Genomic DNA, 17,313 nt, shown 5'->3' on the forward strand with positions numbered 1-17,313 from the left:
CCCAACTACTGCCAGAAAGGACAATGCAAATCAATTATCACAAGACCAGTGTCCCACATTTTTTTTGTATTATAGTAAGTTATAGGAACTTATTTTCTGATGTATTACACTGTACTAAAATGGTTTCTAAACTTAAGTGGCTATATAAATCACTCTAGAAATATGAAAGTCTCTCTGAAGCTATTAAATATTCAAGATTCTTAACTGTTTTCCCCAGGGATTCAATTCAATACATAATTCTGGATAATTCTACAAAATCCGCAATTTTGGCAGGCACCTCAGGTGATTCTTAGGGCTACACTTAGGGGAAAAAAAAATTGCTCTGAAGACTATACTTGACAAAGACCTTGCCTTACTCCTCCTCCCATCTCTCACAATACCTAGGCCTAGTATCTGACAAGTAGATGTCCAATAAATGGTTGTTAAAAGGCTGACCAGACTAAAATATTATCTATATAAAATTTTAAATTTCCCAACACACTGAATGTGAAAACAAATATAAAATTCAATACAACTTGTGATTATCATGAGAGGAAAGCAGAATCCAACTGTATAAATCAAAGTATTTAAAGTATGAACCATCCAGAGGACTTAATAAAGAATTCAACCAGGCAATATAGAATCTGGATGAGGAAATATACTGCTACTTGGTGTTGCAGATTCAAATCAGAAGACAGAAATGGCCAAAAGACACAATGTTAATTATGTAAATTCAAGGAACACCAACCCAGGGAAATACTCAGCTCATTCCATCAATCAATGGTGTAGGTAAAATCCAAAAGGAAGCCTCCAGCCCTTAGGTTCTACACCCGGTCTCACACCTCTAAATAAGAACTGACTCAAAGAGTCAGAACATTGTCCATCAATAACCTCAACTCCCTTATATTAACAACTTGGTTTGTCTGAGATAGTACCCTGACTTTAAGAAGATAAAATCTACTTCCTTTAAAAGGATAAATAAATTTCCAATGCATGAAAAGTAGGGAAAATAAATAAAACCCAAGATAGTAACATATTATGTTCGGACCAATCTGTTTATCAGCTGAAGCACTTGAGACGTTTGAGAGGATCTGGCATATAATTATGTAACGGTTAAGAGCACGGACTCTGGAGTGACTTGGTTCAGTAATCTGCTTCTGCCATTTCCTTATCAAGTTACTCAGTATCTGTGCCTCAGTTACTTCATCTGGAAAATATAAGTAATAATACCACCTACTTCACAAAGTTACTCTGAAGAGTAAATGAACTTACACTGTAAAGTGCATAGAGAACAATCTGTTATTATTATAAATATACTACTGAGAATCTGGGTAATTAACCATATAATTATACTTTAAAATTAATAAATTACACTTATACTTTAAATTTAATAATTTCAGACTTGTGATTCTTTAAGTTGAGAGGTATAAGAAAATTAGTTATATTTATAAGTACCTGAAGGTTTAATGAATTTAGACTCACTATAAATTTAATTATTCTTAAAAGTTACTTGAATATTTGGGCAGATTTTGCTTATTAGATTAATAAATTTGCCTGGCTTCATATTTAAAGTACTTAAAAATGAAAATGCTAAACTTACAGATGCAATTTAAACTAAGGGAATTCAGTGAACCAAGTTTGCTGACTAAGCTTGTTAATTGGGGCTGTTTAGAATCTAATCTGTTCAATCTGAATTAACTGATCAAAGAAAAAGCTAAGGTGCTTGTTGTGTTTTTGCTGTTGTTACTGTTGTTGTTTTTATGGGATACCTCATGAATTTGCATGTAGTCCTTGCACTGCAGCCATGCTAATATCAGTATGGTTCTAATTTGAGTCTACATGCTGCTGAAGTGAGCACAAGGTGCTTTGTTTTTATATGAACATATTATAAGTAACAATTTATAAAAAACAATTTAAAAGATTCACTTAAAGGCTTCAGGAAAACTAGGCTTTAAACTCGTAACTTAAATACTTAAGTAGCTAGTTAATTAAAACTCAATTAACTGTAAATAGACTTCTGTTTATAATAACAACTACTGTCAAAACTCTCTGACACAGGCAACTCAGCAAATGCCTACACCCTTTAGGGATGTTGTTTAATTTCTAAAACACAGCACACTATGGAGCTCAAGAAAACAAAAAACTGATGTTCCCTTCTCAGGGAGCTTAACATCTGGTCCAGTATTTTATAACAGGGTACCACTGGCATAGTGGGCAGAACAATTTTCTGTTATGAGCATGTTTACACACTTCAGAACATCTAGCATCCCTAGTCCCTGCTCACTGAATGCTAGTAGCAGCCAAACTTAACATAACAATCAAAAACATCCTGACACATTTTCAAATGCCCCCTTCCAGGGGCCACACTCTCTACTCAGGAACCAATGAAATTCTAGTCAGCCTCAAACATCTCAAATTAATGATTATTTGAATGAGCTGGCTAATCGTATCTACTACAGTTTGTGTTTTTCTCTAAAATATCTGACATAATTAGTGGACATAATATTTCAGTTAAGCAAGATGAGTAACTTTTAGAGATCTGCTATACAACACTGTATCTAGAGTCAACAATACTGTATTGTACACTTAAAAAGATAGAGGGACAAAAAAGTGTTCTGGAAAAAAAAAGCAACATAGATAATAAAATGGTGTCTGGGTGTTGTGTGTGTGTATGCATGTGTGTGTATTAGTTTTAATCAATATCCAGGAATGGTCAGTTTACCAAAATACTGAATACAAACTCCAAAGGTAGTTAGATAGCATTTGATCAAACACCAGTATTCAATCCACTAGTGCACGAACAGGGTGTAAGAATCAAGGGAGTCTAAAAATCTGTATTTGAGAAAACACCTATGCTTCATTCCGTAATAGTGTTATAACAGCTGTTGATGCCTGCTGTACTAGAAACTTTTCCAGGCATTTTATACAACTAATTCATTTAATTTCCACAAAACCTCTGTGAGGTAAATAGTATTACTATCCCCAGTTTACAGATGAGGAAACTAAAGCACAGAGAAGTAGAGTAAGTTGGTCTTGTCCAAGAGTCAAAGTACTAGAAGATTCATTGAATCCTACTACTAAAATACTGTCTTATTTACCATGACTAAACCATTCAGGCAAGCTGCTATGTGGTACCTAAAAGGTCAAAGCATTGGTACTTCACTGAACTTACAAAACAACTTTATTACATGTTGCTTCTAAGTGACAGAATTCAGTCTGAATTCTGTGTTTTCTTTGCATGCTTTAGAGTTCTACTGCTATAAACAAAGCTGGGCTTTTGATTGTACCAAATATGCTATTTTTGTGTACAGTACAACAACTCATTTTGTTAACAACGAATTATAATATTCCTGTTTTACATACCACGATACGAAACAAGCTCCTTATTTTGATTACATAATACAAACATATCATCTTCCAAAGTAATAAAATTGAGATACTGATCAAAAACCTAGAAACAAAAGAAAAAGGTTTATAAATCAGTTTTACAATATATTTTTTGAGCAGACTCCATGCCCAATGTAGGGCTTGAACTTATGACCCTGAGTTCAAGAGTCACATGCTCTACCTACTGAGCCAGCCTGATGCCCCAATTTTACAATACTGAAAGCACATTTGGTTTGATTTAATCAACCAATGGTAAAATTATAATTATATTCAATAACTGAAAATTATACTATGTAGCAGACAGCCTCCCTGGGTAAGAATAAGGAGTTAATATCAAAAAGGAATATAAACAAGACTTTAGACAATAAATTATCAAGGAGGGAAGTAATATTTTCAGAAAACAAAATTTAAGAAGATATAAAAATTTGTTTAAAGATTGTGATAGAGATGGAAATTTATATCAGTTTTGAAGAAAAAAAATCACAATTTTATTCATTTTAATCACATTTTCCTAAGAAAGTCGTAACTATTTTTCCACCACAAACACTTATAAGTGGGAAAGAAGTTATACTAGTTCTTTAGAGGTGCAAATCAGGGGAAAAATTAAGAAAACTCTTTTTGAAATACATTAAATTTAATTAAACAAACAGAACTATTTCTACTATTTTATGTAAAGTTAATGATAAACTTTGAAAAGACGAACATTTAAGACACAGGCCTCAAAAACTAATCGGTAGTAGCAGACTATCTAAATCTAATCAGTGGGGAAAAATGGGAAGTAAATACATAGTTGTTTAGTCTTTTATTTGCCCTCTATCATTCCTTAGAATTTCAAGTGTTGTTCAAATTCAAGAAGCACAGGGCACAGTAGGGCTATAACTAAGAATAAATTTATAGATTTATTTGTAACTAAGCTGAACCTATCTAAAAAGTAACCATGATATAGAATGGATGGTCCATCCTAAGTTCCTTCTTTTCTCACACTATGCAATTGGATCCTCTCTCCTAAGTAGATCTGAAGTTAGAATGGTGACAATAGTGATTATAAATAAAATAATGTCAACATATTTTTAGTATAATTTATAACAATACAATTGTCAAACTATTTTTCCTTTTTTTCAAAAGATTTTATTTATTTGACAGAGCAAGAAAGCACAAGCAGGGGGAGCAGCAGAGGAAGAGGGAGAAGCAGGCTCCCCACTGAGCAGGGAGCCCAACATGGGGCTTGATTCCACGACTTTGGGATCATGACCAGAGCTGAAGGCAGATGCTTAACCATCTGAGCCACCCAGGAGCCCCTGTCAAACTATCTCTAAGTCAAACTAAAAAGATTACAAATCCTAGCCTAAAACAAAGACAGATTTCAGCATTTTATTTTTATCTTTCAAATTCATTGGGTAATAGGTACCTTTAGTTTGATTTATTTTCCCTAGTTCAAACTGTAGATAATTTGCATTATCAGAACTCTTTCTAAAAGTAATGAGCCTAAATATTTGTTAGGTTGATCTGGTCCTCTATAAATTAGGCACCTAAGTTAATTAACAAGTTTCAGAATATACTAAATCTTACATTAACAAAACGTCATCAGCCAACCAAAATCTCTTACCTTGGCTACTTGTGTTACTGCACTGGCAGCCAATGCTGCATTCGCAATATCTTCCAGTTTACTTCTTGAAATAGCAGAAATAAAATTTAAATAATATGATTCATAGAGTTGATTTCGCAGATCCTAGAAATACAATGAATACTTCATTTTTATGAGCAAGTATAAAGGATGACCACAAATAAGAATCTTTTAGATAACTATAAGAGCAAGATTCTGGAGGATAATATACATATTTAAAAGATGGATTATATAAATGACTATCAAAAACAAGAATCCCAAAAGAATAAAGTCATGAAGAAGTTACTGGTTATTTGTTTGCCAGATATAATGGACCTATATATTAATAAAGTTATGATATAATATTACCAATAAAATTCTATTTTAATTACAATGTCACATAAAACCGCTTGAAATAGTATATCTGCATTTTTATTAAAAATATCCAGAAATGGCTCTCATATAAAACGCTTATTATATTTTGCAGATACGGTCTTCTACTGCTCTAGTCATGTAATAATACAACCTATTTCCTTTGCTGCTCAGACATAATTTCAATGACCAATTCCAGAAGTATTACTTCTCAATCATCCAAAAGTAGTATAATTTAAAGTTATGCCAATTCTTAAATCAAATTTACTCATGTTTTCAAACTCTAGGCAAATAGGTATCTAAATAACCATACAGAAATACCTTGTACATACTGCAGGTTCAGTTTCAAACTACCACAATAAAGCAAACATTATAATAGAGCGAGTCAAAATAAATTTTTGGATTCCCAGTGCCTATGAAAATTATGTTCACACTATACTGCAGTCTCTTAAGTCTATAAGAGCATTACGTCTAAAAAAAAAGAGTATATACCTTACATAAAAAATACCCTATTGCTAAAAAATGCTAACCATCATCCAAGCTTTCAGCAAGTTATTAGTGATCACAGATCACAATAACAAATATAATAATGAAAACGTTTGAAATAGTGTGATAATTACTAAAATATGACACAGAAACATGAAGTGAGCAAATGCTGTTGGAAAAATGGCACTGGTAAGACTTGCTTGATGCAGGGTTGCCACAAACCCTCAATTTCTAAAAAGTGCAGTTTCTTTTTTTTTTTTTTTTTAAGATTTTATTTATTTATTTGACAGAGATCACAAGTAGGCAGAGAGGCAGGCAGAGAGAGAGAGGAAGGGAAGCAAGCTCCCTGCCGAGCAAAGAGCCCAATGCGGGGCTCGATCCCAGGACCCTGGGACCATGACCTGAGCCAAAGACAGAGGCTTTAACCCACTGAGCCACCCAGGTGCCCCTAAAAAGTGCAATTTCTGTGAAGCACACTAAAACAACGTATGCCTGTATTTCCTCAAACCTAAGATACTGTTGGTTGCAAGAGGCATCATTATATAATACCAAGAAATAATTAATTCTGCCAATAAAATTCTGTAACACATCAACTTTTTTTTAAGATTTTATTTATTTATTTGACAGAGAGAGATCACAAGTAGGCAAAGAGGTAGGCAGAGAGAGAGGGGAGGGAAGCAGGCTCCCTGCTGAGCAGAGAGCCGGATGCGGGGCTTGATCCCAGGACCCTGAGATCATGACCTGAGCCAAAGGCAGAAGCTTTAACCCGCTGAGCCACCCAGGCGCCCCCACACCATCAATTTTAAGATGCATCTGATATCAGAGATGTTTAAGTGTGAAAACCTCAGGGTTTGGAGCGTGTGTGAGGAAGGCTCCTGAGCAGGGCAGTGTTTTAAAAAAGGTTGAGGGGTTGATTAAAGCATAAAGGATTGAGAATTAAGACCAATGAGGAAATAAGTAAGTATGTTGAAGATATTGGGAGTCATGTTTCTCACTGTCAGAAAAAAATGTTCTAGATTTGTAAAGGGAAAAAGAAAAAACTAGGATGAATCCTGTATTTCTGAAATGAAATAGTTTTGGATATTACCTTTTTATCTAGAGAGATAAGGAAGATTTTTAGAGTCAAATATAGACAAAAAAGTATTCGTGTGTATATGTGTGTGTGTGTATATATATATATATATATATATATACACTTCCTAGTTCTGTCCATTTTGATGTCCTAAGAACTCTAACACCTTAGTAGCAATAACTATGCCTTATTCCCAGTTGCTGATTTCTAAATACCATTCCCTACAAAACACAACCAGGGCTCCTTAGAAAATGGCTGAATCTTGGGCTAGAATAAAGTATGAGATGAGACTGAACAATTGTATTGTGCCTGAAAGTAAGGAAGTAGTCTAAGAATGAAGACATTTCAAAAGGATGCAGAACTGCAGGATATAAAATCAATATGTAAAAGTCAACTGTATATCTATACACTTGAAATGAACAATCCTAAAAACAGAATTAAGAAAATAATTCCATTAACAATAACATTAAAAAACATGAGGGAATATATTTAGTAAAAGAAGTGCTTGGGGGCACCTGGGTGGCTCAGTGGGTTGGGCCTCTGTTTTCGGCTCAGGTCATGATCTCAGAGTCCTGGGATTGAGCCCCGCATCGGGCTCTCTGCTCGGCGAGGAGCCTGCTTCCCCCTCTATTTCTGCCTGCCTCTCTACCTGTGATCTCTCTGTCAAATAAATAAATAAAATCTTAAAAAAAAAAAAAGGAAGTGCAAAACTTATTTGCACAATACAGAACATTATTGAGAGAAATTAAAGAAGATCTAAATAAATGAAATGGTATTCCATGTTCATGGATCAGAAAATTTAATACTGTAAAGATGACAATCTTCTCCAAATTGATCTACAGATTTAATGCAATGCCTATCAGATGCAAGCTCCAGGTAGCTTCCTAGGGAAATTGACAACCTAATCCTAAAATTAATATAAAAATTTAAGATACCTAGAAAAGCCAAAAAAATCTGGAAAATGAAGTATAAAGTTGGATGACTCAGTTTCCCAATTTCAAGCCTTGCTACAGAATAAGAGTAGTAAAGACAATGTGGTATTGGCATAGGACAGACATAGAGATCAGTGGAATAGAACTCAGAGTCCAGAAATAAACCAATGTATCTACTATTAATTTTCTTCTCTTTGAAGATTTATTTGTCAGAGAGAGAGCACAAGCAGTGAGACCGGCAGTCAGAGGCAGAGGGAGAAGCAGGCTCCCCACCTAACGGGAAGCCCAATACAGGACTCGATCCCAGGACCCTAGGATCATGACCTGGCCAAAGGCAGACGCCTAATTGACTGAGCCACCCAGGTTTCCCTTATTTAATTTTCAATAAAATTGCCAAGACCATTCATGGGAGAAAGAACAATCTCTTCAATAAATGATGCTGGGGCAACTGGATAGCCACATGCAAAAGAATGAATGAAGTTGAACACCTCACTCATACTGTATATAAAAACTAATGCAGAATGGATCAAAGATCTAAATTTAAGAGCCAAAAGCACAAAAATCTTTGAAGAAAACACAAAGATTTGGCCATGGGTTCTGAAATATGACATCAAAAGCATAAGCAACTAAAGAAAAGACCAACTTAAAACTTAAGTTTAAAATCAAAATTAAAAATTTTTGTGCTTCAAAGGATACCAACCCACAGAATAGGTGAAAACATTTCCAAATGATATACTTGATAAGGGTCTAGGATCCAAAATAAGAAAGTACTCTAACAACTCAACATTAAATTAACAGCCCAATTAAATACTGGACAAGGGATCTGAATACATCTTTCTTCAAAGATGGACAAATGGCCAATAAGCACATTAAAAGATGCTTAATAAAATCAGTCACCAGGAAAATGCAAATTAAAATCACAATGAGAGGGGCGCCTGGGTGGCTCAGTGGGTTAAGCCTCTGCCTTCGGCTCAGGTCATGGTCTCAGGGTCCTGGGATCGAGTCCTGCATTGGGCTCTCTGCTTGGCAGGGAGCCTGCTTCCCCCCACCCCGCCTGCCTCTCTGCCTGCTTGTGATATCTGACAAATAAATAAAAAAATTCTTTAAAAAAAAATCACAATGAGATAACACTTTAGGATGGCTATAATCAAAATTTCAGATAATAAAAAGTTCTGACAAGGATCTGGAGAAACTGGAACCCTCATATACTGCTGGAAAGAATATAAAATGATGCAACCACTGTGGAAAACAGTCTAGCAGTTCCTCAAAAGGTAAACCACATACATGCATTTATATAAAAATATTTGTGTGTGTATATTCTTCAAATGCTACATAAACAAATTAAAGTAATATTCTATATAAAATTTTGTCTCCTGCCTTAAAAAAAAAGTTAACTATAGAGTTATTTGACCCAGGAATTCTATTACTAGGTGTTTATGGACACAAGAAAAATGAAAACACATATATACACAGAAATGTGTACAAATATGTTTGTAGTAGCATTATTCCTAATAGTCAAAAAGTGGAAGGAGTTGATAAATCCTCTTTAAAAAATGGCACGGTAGGTTTATGCAGTATAAAAGAGAAAGCTGGGCATCACCAGCTACACAGCACGCAAAATATGTGACCTTCATTAACAATTTAAATACAGGTGATCCTTGAACAACACGGGGGTTGGGGCACTGCACAGTAGAAAATTCACATGTAACTTCTGATTATCCAAGAAATTAACTACTAATAGTCCACTGTTGACCAGAAGCCTTACTGTAACATAAACAGTCAATTAGCACAGATTTTGTATGCTATATGTATTATATACTGTATTCTTAGAAAAAAGTAAGCTTGAGAAAAGATTAAGAAAAACCATTAAGGGAGAGAAAATACATTTACAATACTGTACAGTAAAAAACCCACCTATAAGTGGACTTCTGTAGTTCAAACCTGTGTTGTTCAAGGGTCAACTGTAGTACTTTGATTCAATAGTCAGTAACAAGATGCTTGTGAAGTTTGTGGCAGACACTGTTAGCTACTTATCTAATATCCATTTTCCCCTTCTTTTTTGCTAGAAGAATCTAGATTTTGTTTGGGGACAACATCATTTAAATATTAACTTTTGAAACCTCCTTTGAGGTTAATTCTATCCAGTGAAACATAAATAAATGAGTGTTTTCTGGGGATTTCTGGGAAATCTTAGCTTTCATGATTAAAACGAACAGTTAGGACTGGCATAATTTATTTCACCCTTCTTGCTCTGAACATAGATGTGATTTCACCCTCAGCTGCCACATAACATCCAGGAAGCAACAATCAAGACATTGAAAAGGAGAAACCAAAGAAAACAGATCAGAAAGACTGAAGGAGCTGGAGTCTTTGACTACTTCATAGAACTACTATACCAGCTTGGACCTCCTACTCACAGACTTCCTATTATCTTAGAAAAATAAAACCCTATTTTTAAAAAGTTAATATAGTTAGATTTTCTGGGGTACCTGGGTGGCTCAGTCAGGTATGTGCCTGCCTTCAGCTCAGGTCATGATTTCAGGGTTCTGGAATGGAGCCCTTTGTGGGGCTCCCTGCCCCGTGGGGAATCTGCTTCTCCTCCTCCCTTTGACCCTCTCTGCTGTTGGTGCTCTCTCTCTCTCAAATAAATAAATAAAATCTTTTAAAAAAAGATACAGGGTGCCTGGGTGGCTCAATGGCTTAAGCCTCTGCCTTGGGCTCGGGTCATGATCTCAGGTTCCTAGAATCAAGTCCCACATCGGGCTCTCTGCTTGGCAGGGAGCCTGCTTCCCTGCCTCTCTCTCTCTCTGCCTGCCTCTCTGTCTACTTGTGATCTCTGTCTGTCAAATAAATAAATAAAATCTAAAAAAAAAAAAAAAAATAGTAAGATCTTCTGGTTTTTAAAACCAGGGTAAGTCTTAATCAATATGCTTCCTCAGCCAAAAAATTTAAAAATTTTCAGTCTCTTTAAAATTCAAAGATAGGCTCTCTGCTCAGCAGGGAGCCTGCTTCCTCCTCTCTCTCTGCCTGTCTCTCTGCCTACTTGTGATCTCTGTCTGTCAAATAGATAAATAAAATCTTTAAAAAATAAATAAAATAAATAAAATAAAATTCAAAGATAATCTCAAAAATTAAAGTGGGTAATTAAGTAAGACAATTTTGGATTTTTCACACTGGAAATCTAAGAAATTAAAAAAAAAAAAAAAAGGTTTTATTTATTTATTTGTGAGAGAGCACGCACAAGTAGGGCGAGCAGGAGGCAGAGGGAGAAGCAGGGTCCCTGCTGAGCAAGGAGCCCAGTGAAGGACTCGATCCCAGAAACCTGACCCGAAGGCAGATGCTTAACCAACTGAGCCATCCAAGCATTCTGATATCTAAGAAATCTTTTGGAAAAAACCTGTTTCCACATTACAGGGTCAGGAAATTAAGAACTCATATTACCTGGCACATTCTGTCAATATTTTCTTCAGTTGGCATTACAAAGTATACTGCAGGAACATCTGGTATAGGATCTCGATCAGAGTGCAAAAGCCTAAAAGACATAAAGAATGTAAAATTCACTTTTTTCTTAGTCACTTATCTAAAAATATAGTTTTTAAAACAGTATTTCTCAAACTAGGAATTAACCAGTTCAGGGACAAGGAGACCAGTATACTAAAAGCACTTGGTGAAATTAAGCTTTCTCCTTCTATCAGTGCTAATATTATTTATTAATAAGATCCCAATGTCAGTCTTCATCTCCTCTACTATAATCACCTGGTACAGAAATACCAATCTTCTTCCTGAACAAGAACTAAAGCACATTCATTATCAATTTTATTTCCAGTTTTTGGTTGGGGGAGGGTGAGTGGGAAGAAAGTGCAGTTCTGGAAGAAGACAAATAGAAACCTGAAAGAGCCTTTAAAAATAATGAAAAATTTTACCCATAAATAAAATCAAATATTTTTTTTTAAGTAAAAGATGTATGAATGCTCCCTTAAAACTTTAAGGCAATCTGTTTTTTTAATATTTATTGCATCATAAGAGAATGAACAAGAGATCATCTAGGCATCTCATAGATTATACCACTTGATAGTTTTCTCCTACAATTCAGAGAGTACCTTGATTCAAATATCCCAGTATCAAATCACAAAATGTCTTTATTCTTCACTGTAAGATTCTGCTATACTTATATCAGGAAATATGACAACATGCTACCTGTACGATATTCTAGTCATCCTTCTGTGAATAATCTACATACAATCTTCCTACACATGCTTCTGGACACGATATTGTAGTCACCTCTCTATAAGAAAGAGAGTGAAAGAGGCTGCCACTGTGTCTGCATTTAATGACTTCCTTCCATTTGTTTGGCTGCTGCTACTGACACCAGAAAGATTACACAGAAAGATTACGCAGCCATTGTATGTTAGCTTCTTATGCTGGCTGTCCAATTGCCTAAAGGGCTACAACCACCATTTCATCTTCTGGAAACTTATTATTTCCTACAAATCAGCCTAAACCAGCAAGCACTGTATAAAGTAACTGACAAAGTATTCTTCAGCAGATAGGGAAGAACAGTCAGATGCACCTTGCACGGAAATTCACAAGGGTAGCTGTGTGATCTTCTCATGTTCTGAGCATGAGAAGCAACAGGTAGGCAGAAAGAATCTATTACTCTCAAACTGGCAGTCTAGCTTGTCACCCCTTAAGGAAGCACTGAGGCTCACCTCTGTTAGTCACTGTTACTGACCCATTATGGTTCAGCAGACAAATAGTACAGAATTCATGGTCAAGCAATCTGAACACTGCTACTAACTAGCTGTATAATCATGGGACAATCACTTAAAGTCTATAAACTTTAATCTTTTTGTTAGTAAAATAAAGGAATTAATCAGTAAGGCAGTAACAGTAACCAATGCTCGTTAATAAACCACCATTTCCAAGGATGACATCCAGCCAAATATTCAGGTAAGAAGGATGAACACATTACCAACAACAAATTTTTATTTTAACTCTGAAATAAAAATGAAAGGAAAATCCATATTCCATGTTTCATCAAACCTAAGGTGCTATCAATTTTAAAACATATTATTAAAATAATTTCTGTTAAAAGTGACAGAAAAATGCTGCCAATTTAACCATGATATAGCATTAATTAGAAGATATCCTAATTTCAGAAATATAAAAAAGTGAAAAATATATTTTAGAATTGATGCAATATAATATTCTATTAATTTAAAACAAATGCTCAACATAAAATTGAAGAAGTTAAGAATTTAACCACATTCTGATATGTTACTCACTGGAAATCTAAAACCACATGCCCACTAAAAGAGCACATTTCATTCCAATATCTCATAATAGAATAAGAATTGGTTATAACATCATAAATAGAACAAAATGCAAATAGTCAGAATATCCTAAAATTGGACTCTTTTAGTACATAAAAGTATTAGTACATATGCAGGAATGCAGCCCTTCTCTAAATGTTCTATTCAGCCAAGTCTACAGCTGTATAGACTTAATTGCTTACTGCCATTTGTTTTATGAAACATACCAGAAATAATATAATCAAATACAGTCAGTAGTTAAGGAGACCACACAGATAGTTCCTATGGTGATTAACAGTCATTATTTCATAGATACTTATATTTTTCTTATTAATGATAAACTAATTTAGATATTCTTCTTTTTAAAAAGTATATTTAAATTGAGGAATAAAAAATTTTCAGAGATGGATGAGACCTTAACAAAAACAGTTCTTTTTCTTCATTTAAGAGGGTAAACCAGTCTATACAAAGACACAAGAGAGAAAATTTAAATTCTGAAATTATAAAGCCTCAGATTGAGAACTATTTTTAACTTCAGAAGAAAACAGATAAAAGGAAATAAGAGAAAAAAATGCTGTTTTATAAAAGTACAATAGCTAGTATTATTTTCTCTATAAATGTCCCTTAATAATTTGATTTCAGTGTGGCCAAATATATCCTTTAACAATGTATCTGAAAACAAATGTCACTATTAGAAATATGTTAGAACTCACAAATGCAGAGTGATTCCCATGTCTCTCAGCTCTTTCACAGACAGCAATGGAGAGATGATGTCTTGGCCGAATCTGTCATAAATGAGCACCTAGTTTAAAAAAAAAAAAAAGCATTTTTAAAGCATCATTATCAGTAAACAGTCATGAAGAACTCATATTAAGACAATGTTGAAGTATATTTTATTTTAATAAATCATGCATGCGGAGTTCTTTTGCTTGATCTCAATTTAATATTTTCCATCTTTTACCAAAATGTCCATTCATGTCATAACCTACTTTTTAAAGCATTACCACTTATGCTAAAATAAATTAATGTTACATAAATTTATTTCCTGAAATATTTTTTCTAGAAAAAAAGCATACTAGAAACTATAAAATATTCATAAAATTTTCATAAACTAATAATAAAGGACTTTGAACATACAGCAAACTCAAATACACTTCCCCACCAAGTTTGCATATATCCTTTCTAAAAAGAGAGAAGTAAAAATTAATCCCTCTCAAAACTAATGTGTAACAAGTGTAAAGAAAATTTGGTAATTTAAGCATCTCGGGTTATAAGATTCTCATTTAAATAATTAGGTCCTTTAAGAGTACTTGCTAGCCTTATTTTGTCACATACATTTTTTCACATCCTAAAATATTAAAACTGACATCTTTGAGGGGTAGTAAGAGTCTTCTAACAAAATTAGTTTTAGAGTTAAAGCAAATAAAAGAGAAACTTCAATTCGTGTTTATTTTATAACTACCTCAATAATTCTTTATGGAGTAAGAAATTGCTAATGGATGAAACATGCTATCATAAAAAAATGCTTTTGCTATATGCCAGCATTTTCATTAGAAAAGCTAAAACTCGGGCCATCTGGCTGGCTCAGTTGGAGGCACTTGCTACTCTTAATCTCGGGGTCATGAGTTTGAGCCTCACACTGGGCATAAAGATTACTTAAAAATAAAATCTTTAGGGGCACCTAGGTGGCTCAGATGGTTAAGTGCCTTTGCTCAGATTATGGGATCTCCAGGTCCTGGGATTGAGTCCTGCATCAGTTTTCCCTCTCAGAGGGGAGTTTGCTTCTCCCTAAAATGCTTCTGCTCCAGTTGTAAGAGGTTGGATGTTTCATCTTTCAAAAGTCTTCCCTCTTTAAACCTCAGCATATTTGTATTATTAATCTTGTGATACGGAAGTAGTGGGAAGGGAGAAATTTGATAAATCTGTACCCAAGAATTTCTCAGGCTATTTAAATCAAAAGCTTAATACAGACTTTAGAGACAATAAATGAGCATTGCTTATGCAAGGGGCAATAAGAGGATGCCTGCAAATAAACATGAAGAAGGCAAAAACTAGGGGTACTCTGAAGCTTAACCTATGAATTCAATATAGAGGACTTTAACCACCTTCAAAGTTAACCTAAAGGGCTTTTTTTAAAGGGACTCACCAGAGTTTTTGAAACATCCATAATATCAGGTTGACTTATTCTCAATTATTAGCAAAAAAGAAGTATAAAGTGACTATAAACTAGTAAGTTTAAACCTAATCAGCTGTTTTCTAATCTCTCTGAAGAAAGAAAGTAGCAAGTTTAAAATGAAGAAGCTCAAAGTACAGGAATTTTTAAAGGTTCTCCAGCATTTCTCAAAGGAGAAATTTTATTGATTGCTTTTTAGCCCAGTTAGCAGTTTCACTGACAGTTTTATAGATCATAAACTAATAAACTGGCATTCTAGTTTACAGATCACTCTCTCATTAAAATGGACCAGTTCCCCTGAGTCTGACTAACCTTGAACCAGCTTGTAAGCTCCCAATTTGGGACTTGCAAAACTAAGGAACAAAACATCAACCTACTAGTGAGAGGCCAAGATATCAGCTGGATTCCCTAGGTGAGTATTACTATCCTTGTCTCCCTCCATAACGTGTTTATTAAAAAGATTCACATTAAGAGGCTCCTGGGGCTCAGCACAGTTGTGCATCTGACTCAGGTCATGATCTCAGGCTGTAAGATAGAGCCTTTATATTGGGCTCCTCAGTGACCGTGGAGACTGCTTAAGATTCTCTCTCCCTCTCCCTCTGTCCCACCCCCCACCACTTCCTAGCATGCATACACTCTCTCTCAAAAAAAAGAAGAAAAAATAAACTATTCATGCTTTACAACTAAAATGTGCTACTCTTCAGCATTAACAAGAAATTCTCTCCAATCACCACCAATAAGAGCCAATAAAAAAGGAAAGAGTCCCCATTAAAATAGTCTCTTACCTTCCATACTGGTTCTCCAGTGCTATTTTTAACATGAGGCACATTGAAATTCAACATACGCTTCAAAGCCACTGGAAATGAAAACAATCATCATTATTTTTCAGGATTTCATTCCATGCCCCCCCGCATTTATTACTCACGACCTCAGAACAAAATGTACAAATCATTCTAATAAAACTGATTAATCAAATGACTGGACATACAAAAGCAGGAGAAGACTTTGTAAGACCATCTCATCTAACAGCTAATTGGCAAGTGTTTAGGAGATTTTTCTGTCGCCAGGTGAAAATGTGAAAAATGTTCAGGAAGAAGCCTTTTTCATTCCTCATGACAATGCCACATAACTTTTAAGTGTCAAAAAATTTTAATTCCAGTATAGTTAACATACAGTGTTATATTAGTTGCAGGTATACAATAATACACAACTCTGCACATTAGTCAGTGCTCATCACGGTAAGTGTACTCTTTAATCCTCATCACCTATTTCATCTACCCACCCCCACCTCCGCTCTGATAACCATTAGTTTGTTCTCTATAGTTAAGAGTCAGCTTCCTGGCTTGTCTCTCTTCTTTTTTCCTTTGCTCATTTTGTTTTTTAAATTCTACATATGAGTGAAATAATAAGGCATTTATCTTTCTCTGACTTACTTATTTCACTTAGCATTATACTGTCTAGCTCCATCCATGTTGTTGCCAATGATAAAAGGTTAGCCTCTAAAATATAGGAAGAACTTATACAACTCAACAACCAAAAAATAAGTAATCCAGGTAAAAAATGTGCAGAAGACACAGATATTTCCCCACACTACTTTATAAAGATGCAAAAAGAAATTTTGTCTACTGCAAACTTGTAGTGGTCTCAAGAGATAACTGGAGCTATTGTCTATTTACTGTTGGGCTAATAGCATAGATCAGAATCACTTGAAAAATAAAAATTATGTATACTTAAGTGGTTCATATACAAAACCATCATACAGCAGGTCTATGTTGTAGTTATCTTGCAGTATATTTTATGACCAATTTACCTCAGTATCTCCTGAAAAGTTGTACTGTATAATATTTGCTCTATGAAAAAAGTGAGACTTTCCCACAGATATGGCAGGTAACTCCTGCTAAGAAAATACACAATTTCTAAAATCAAAGCAGTTATACTCTATATGTTATTGTACTTTGAGGTTTTTATTGCTCATTTTTATGTATAACAGACTCAGA

The 17,313-nt window shown here is 34.6% G+C and overlaps 1 protein-coding gene across 2 annotated transcripts in view; it reads right to left on the reverse strand.

Annotated features, from left to right (window-relative positions):
* The window catches only part of SCFD1 (sec1 family domain containing 1), a 106,941-nt gene that overhangs the window by 84,768 nt on the left and 4,860 nt on the right, over positions 1-17,313 (reverse strand). For both annotated transcript variants that reach the window (XM_032856211.1, XM_032856210.1), the window contains exons 2-6: positions 16,102-16,172; positions 13,857-13,945; positions 11,273-11,363; positions 4,973-5,095; positions 3,343-3,430 (exon numbers count right to left, since the gene is read on the reverse strand). In XM_032856211.1, coding sequence (XP_032712102.1) covers positions 3,343-3,430; positions 4,973-5,095; positions 11,273-11,363; positions 13,857-13,945; positions 16,102-16,172 — 462 coding nt within the window. The remainder of the gene's footprint in view (positions 1-3,342; positions 3,431-4,972; positions 5,096-11,272; positions 11,364-13,856; positions 13,946-16,101; positions 16,173-17,313) is intronic.

This window comes from Lontra canadensis, unplaced genomic scaffold, assembly GCF_010015895.1.
Source record: "Lontra canadensis isolate GAN:19392208 unplaced genomic scaffold, GSC_riverotter_1.0 scaffold12, whole genome shotgun sequence".
In the NCBI taxonomy this organism is placed as follows: Eukaryota; Metazoa; Chordata; class Mammalia; order Carnivora; family Mustelidae; genus Lontra; species Lontra canadensis.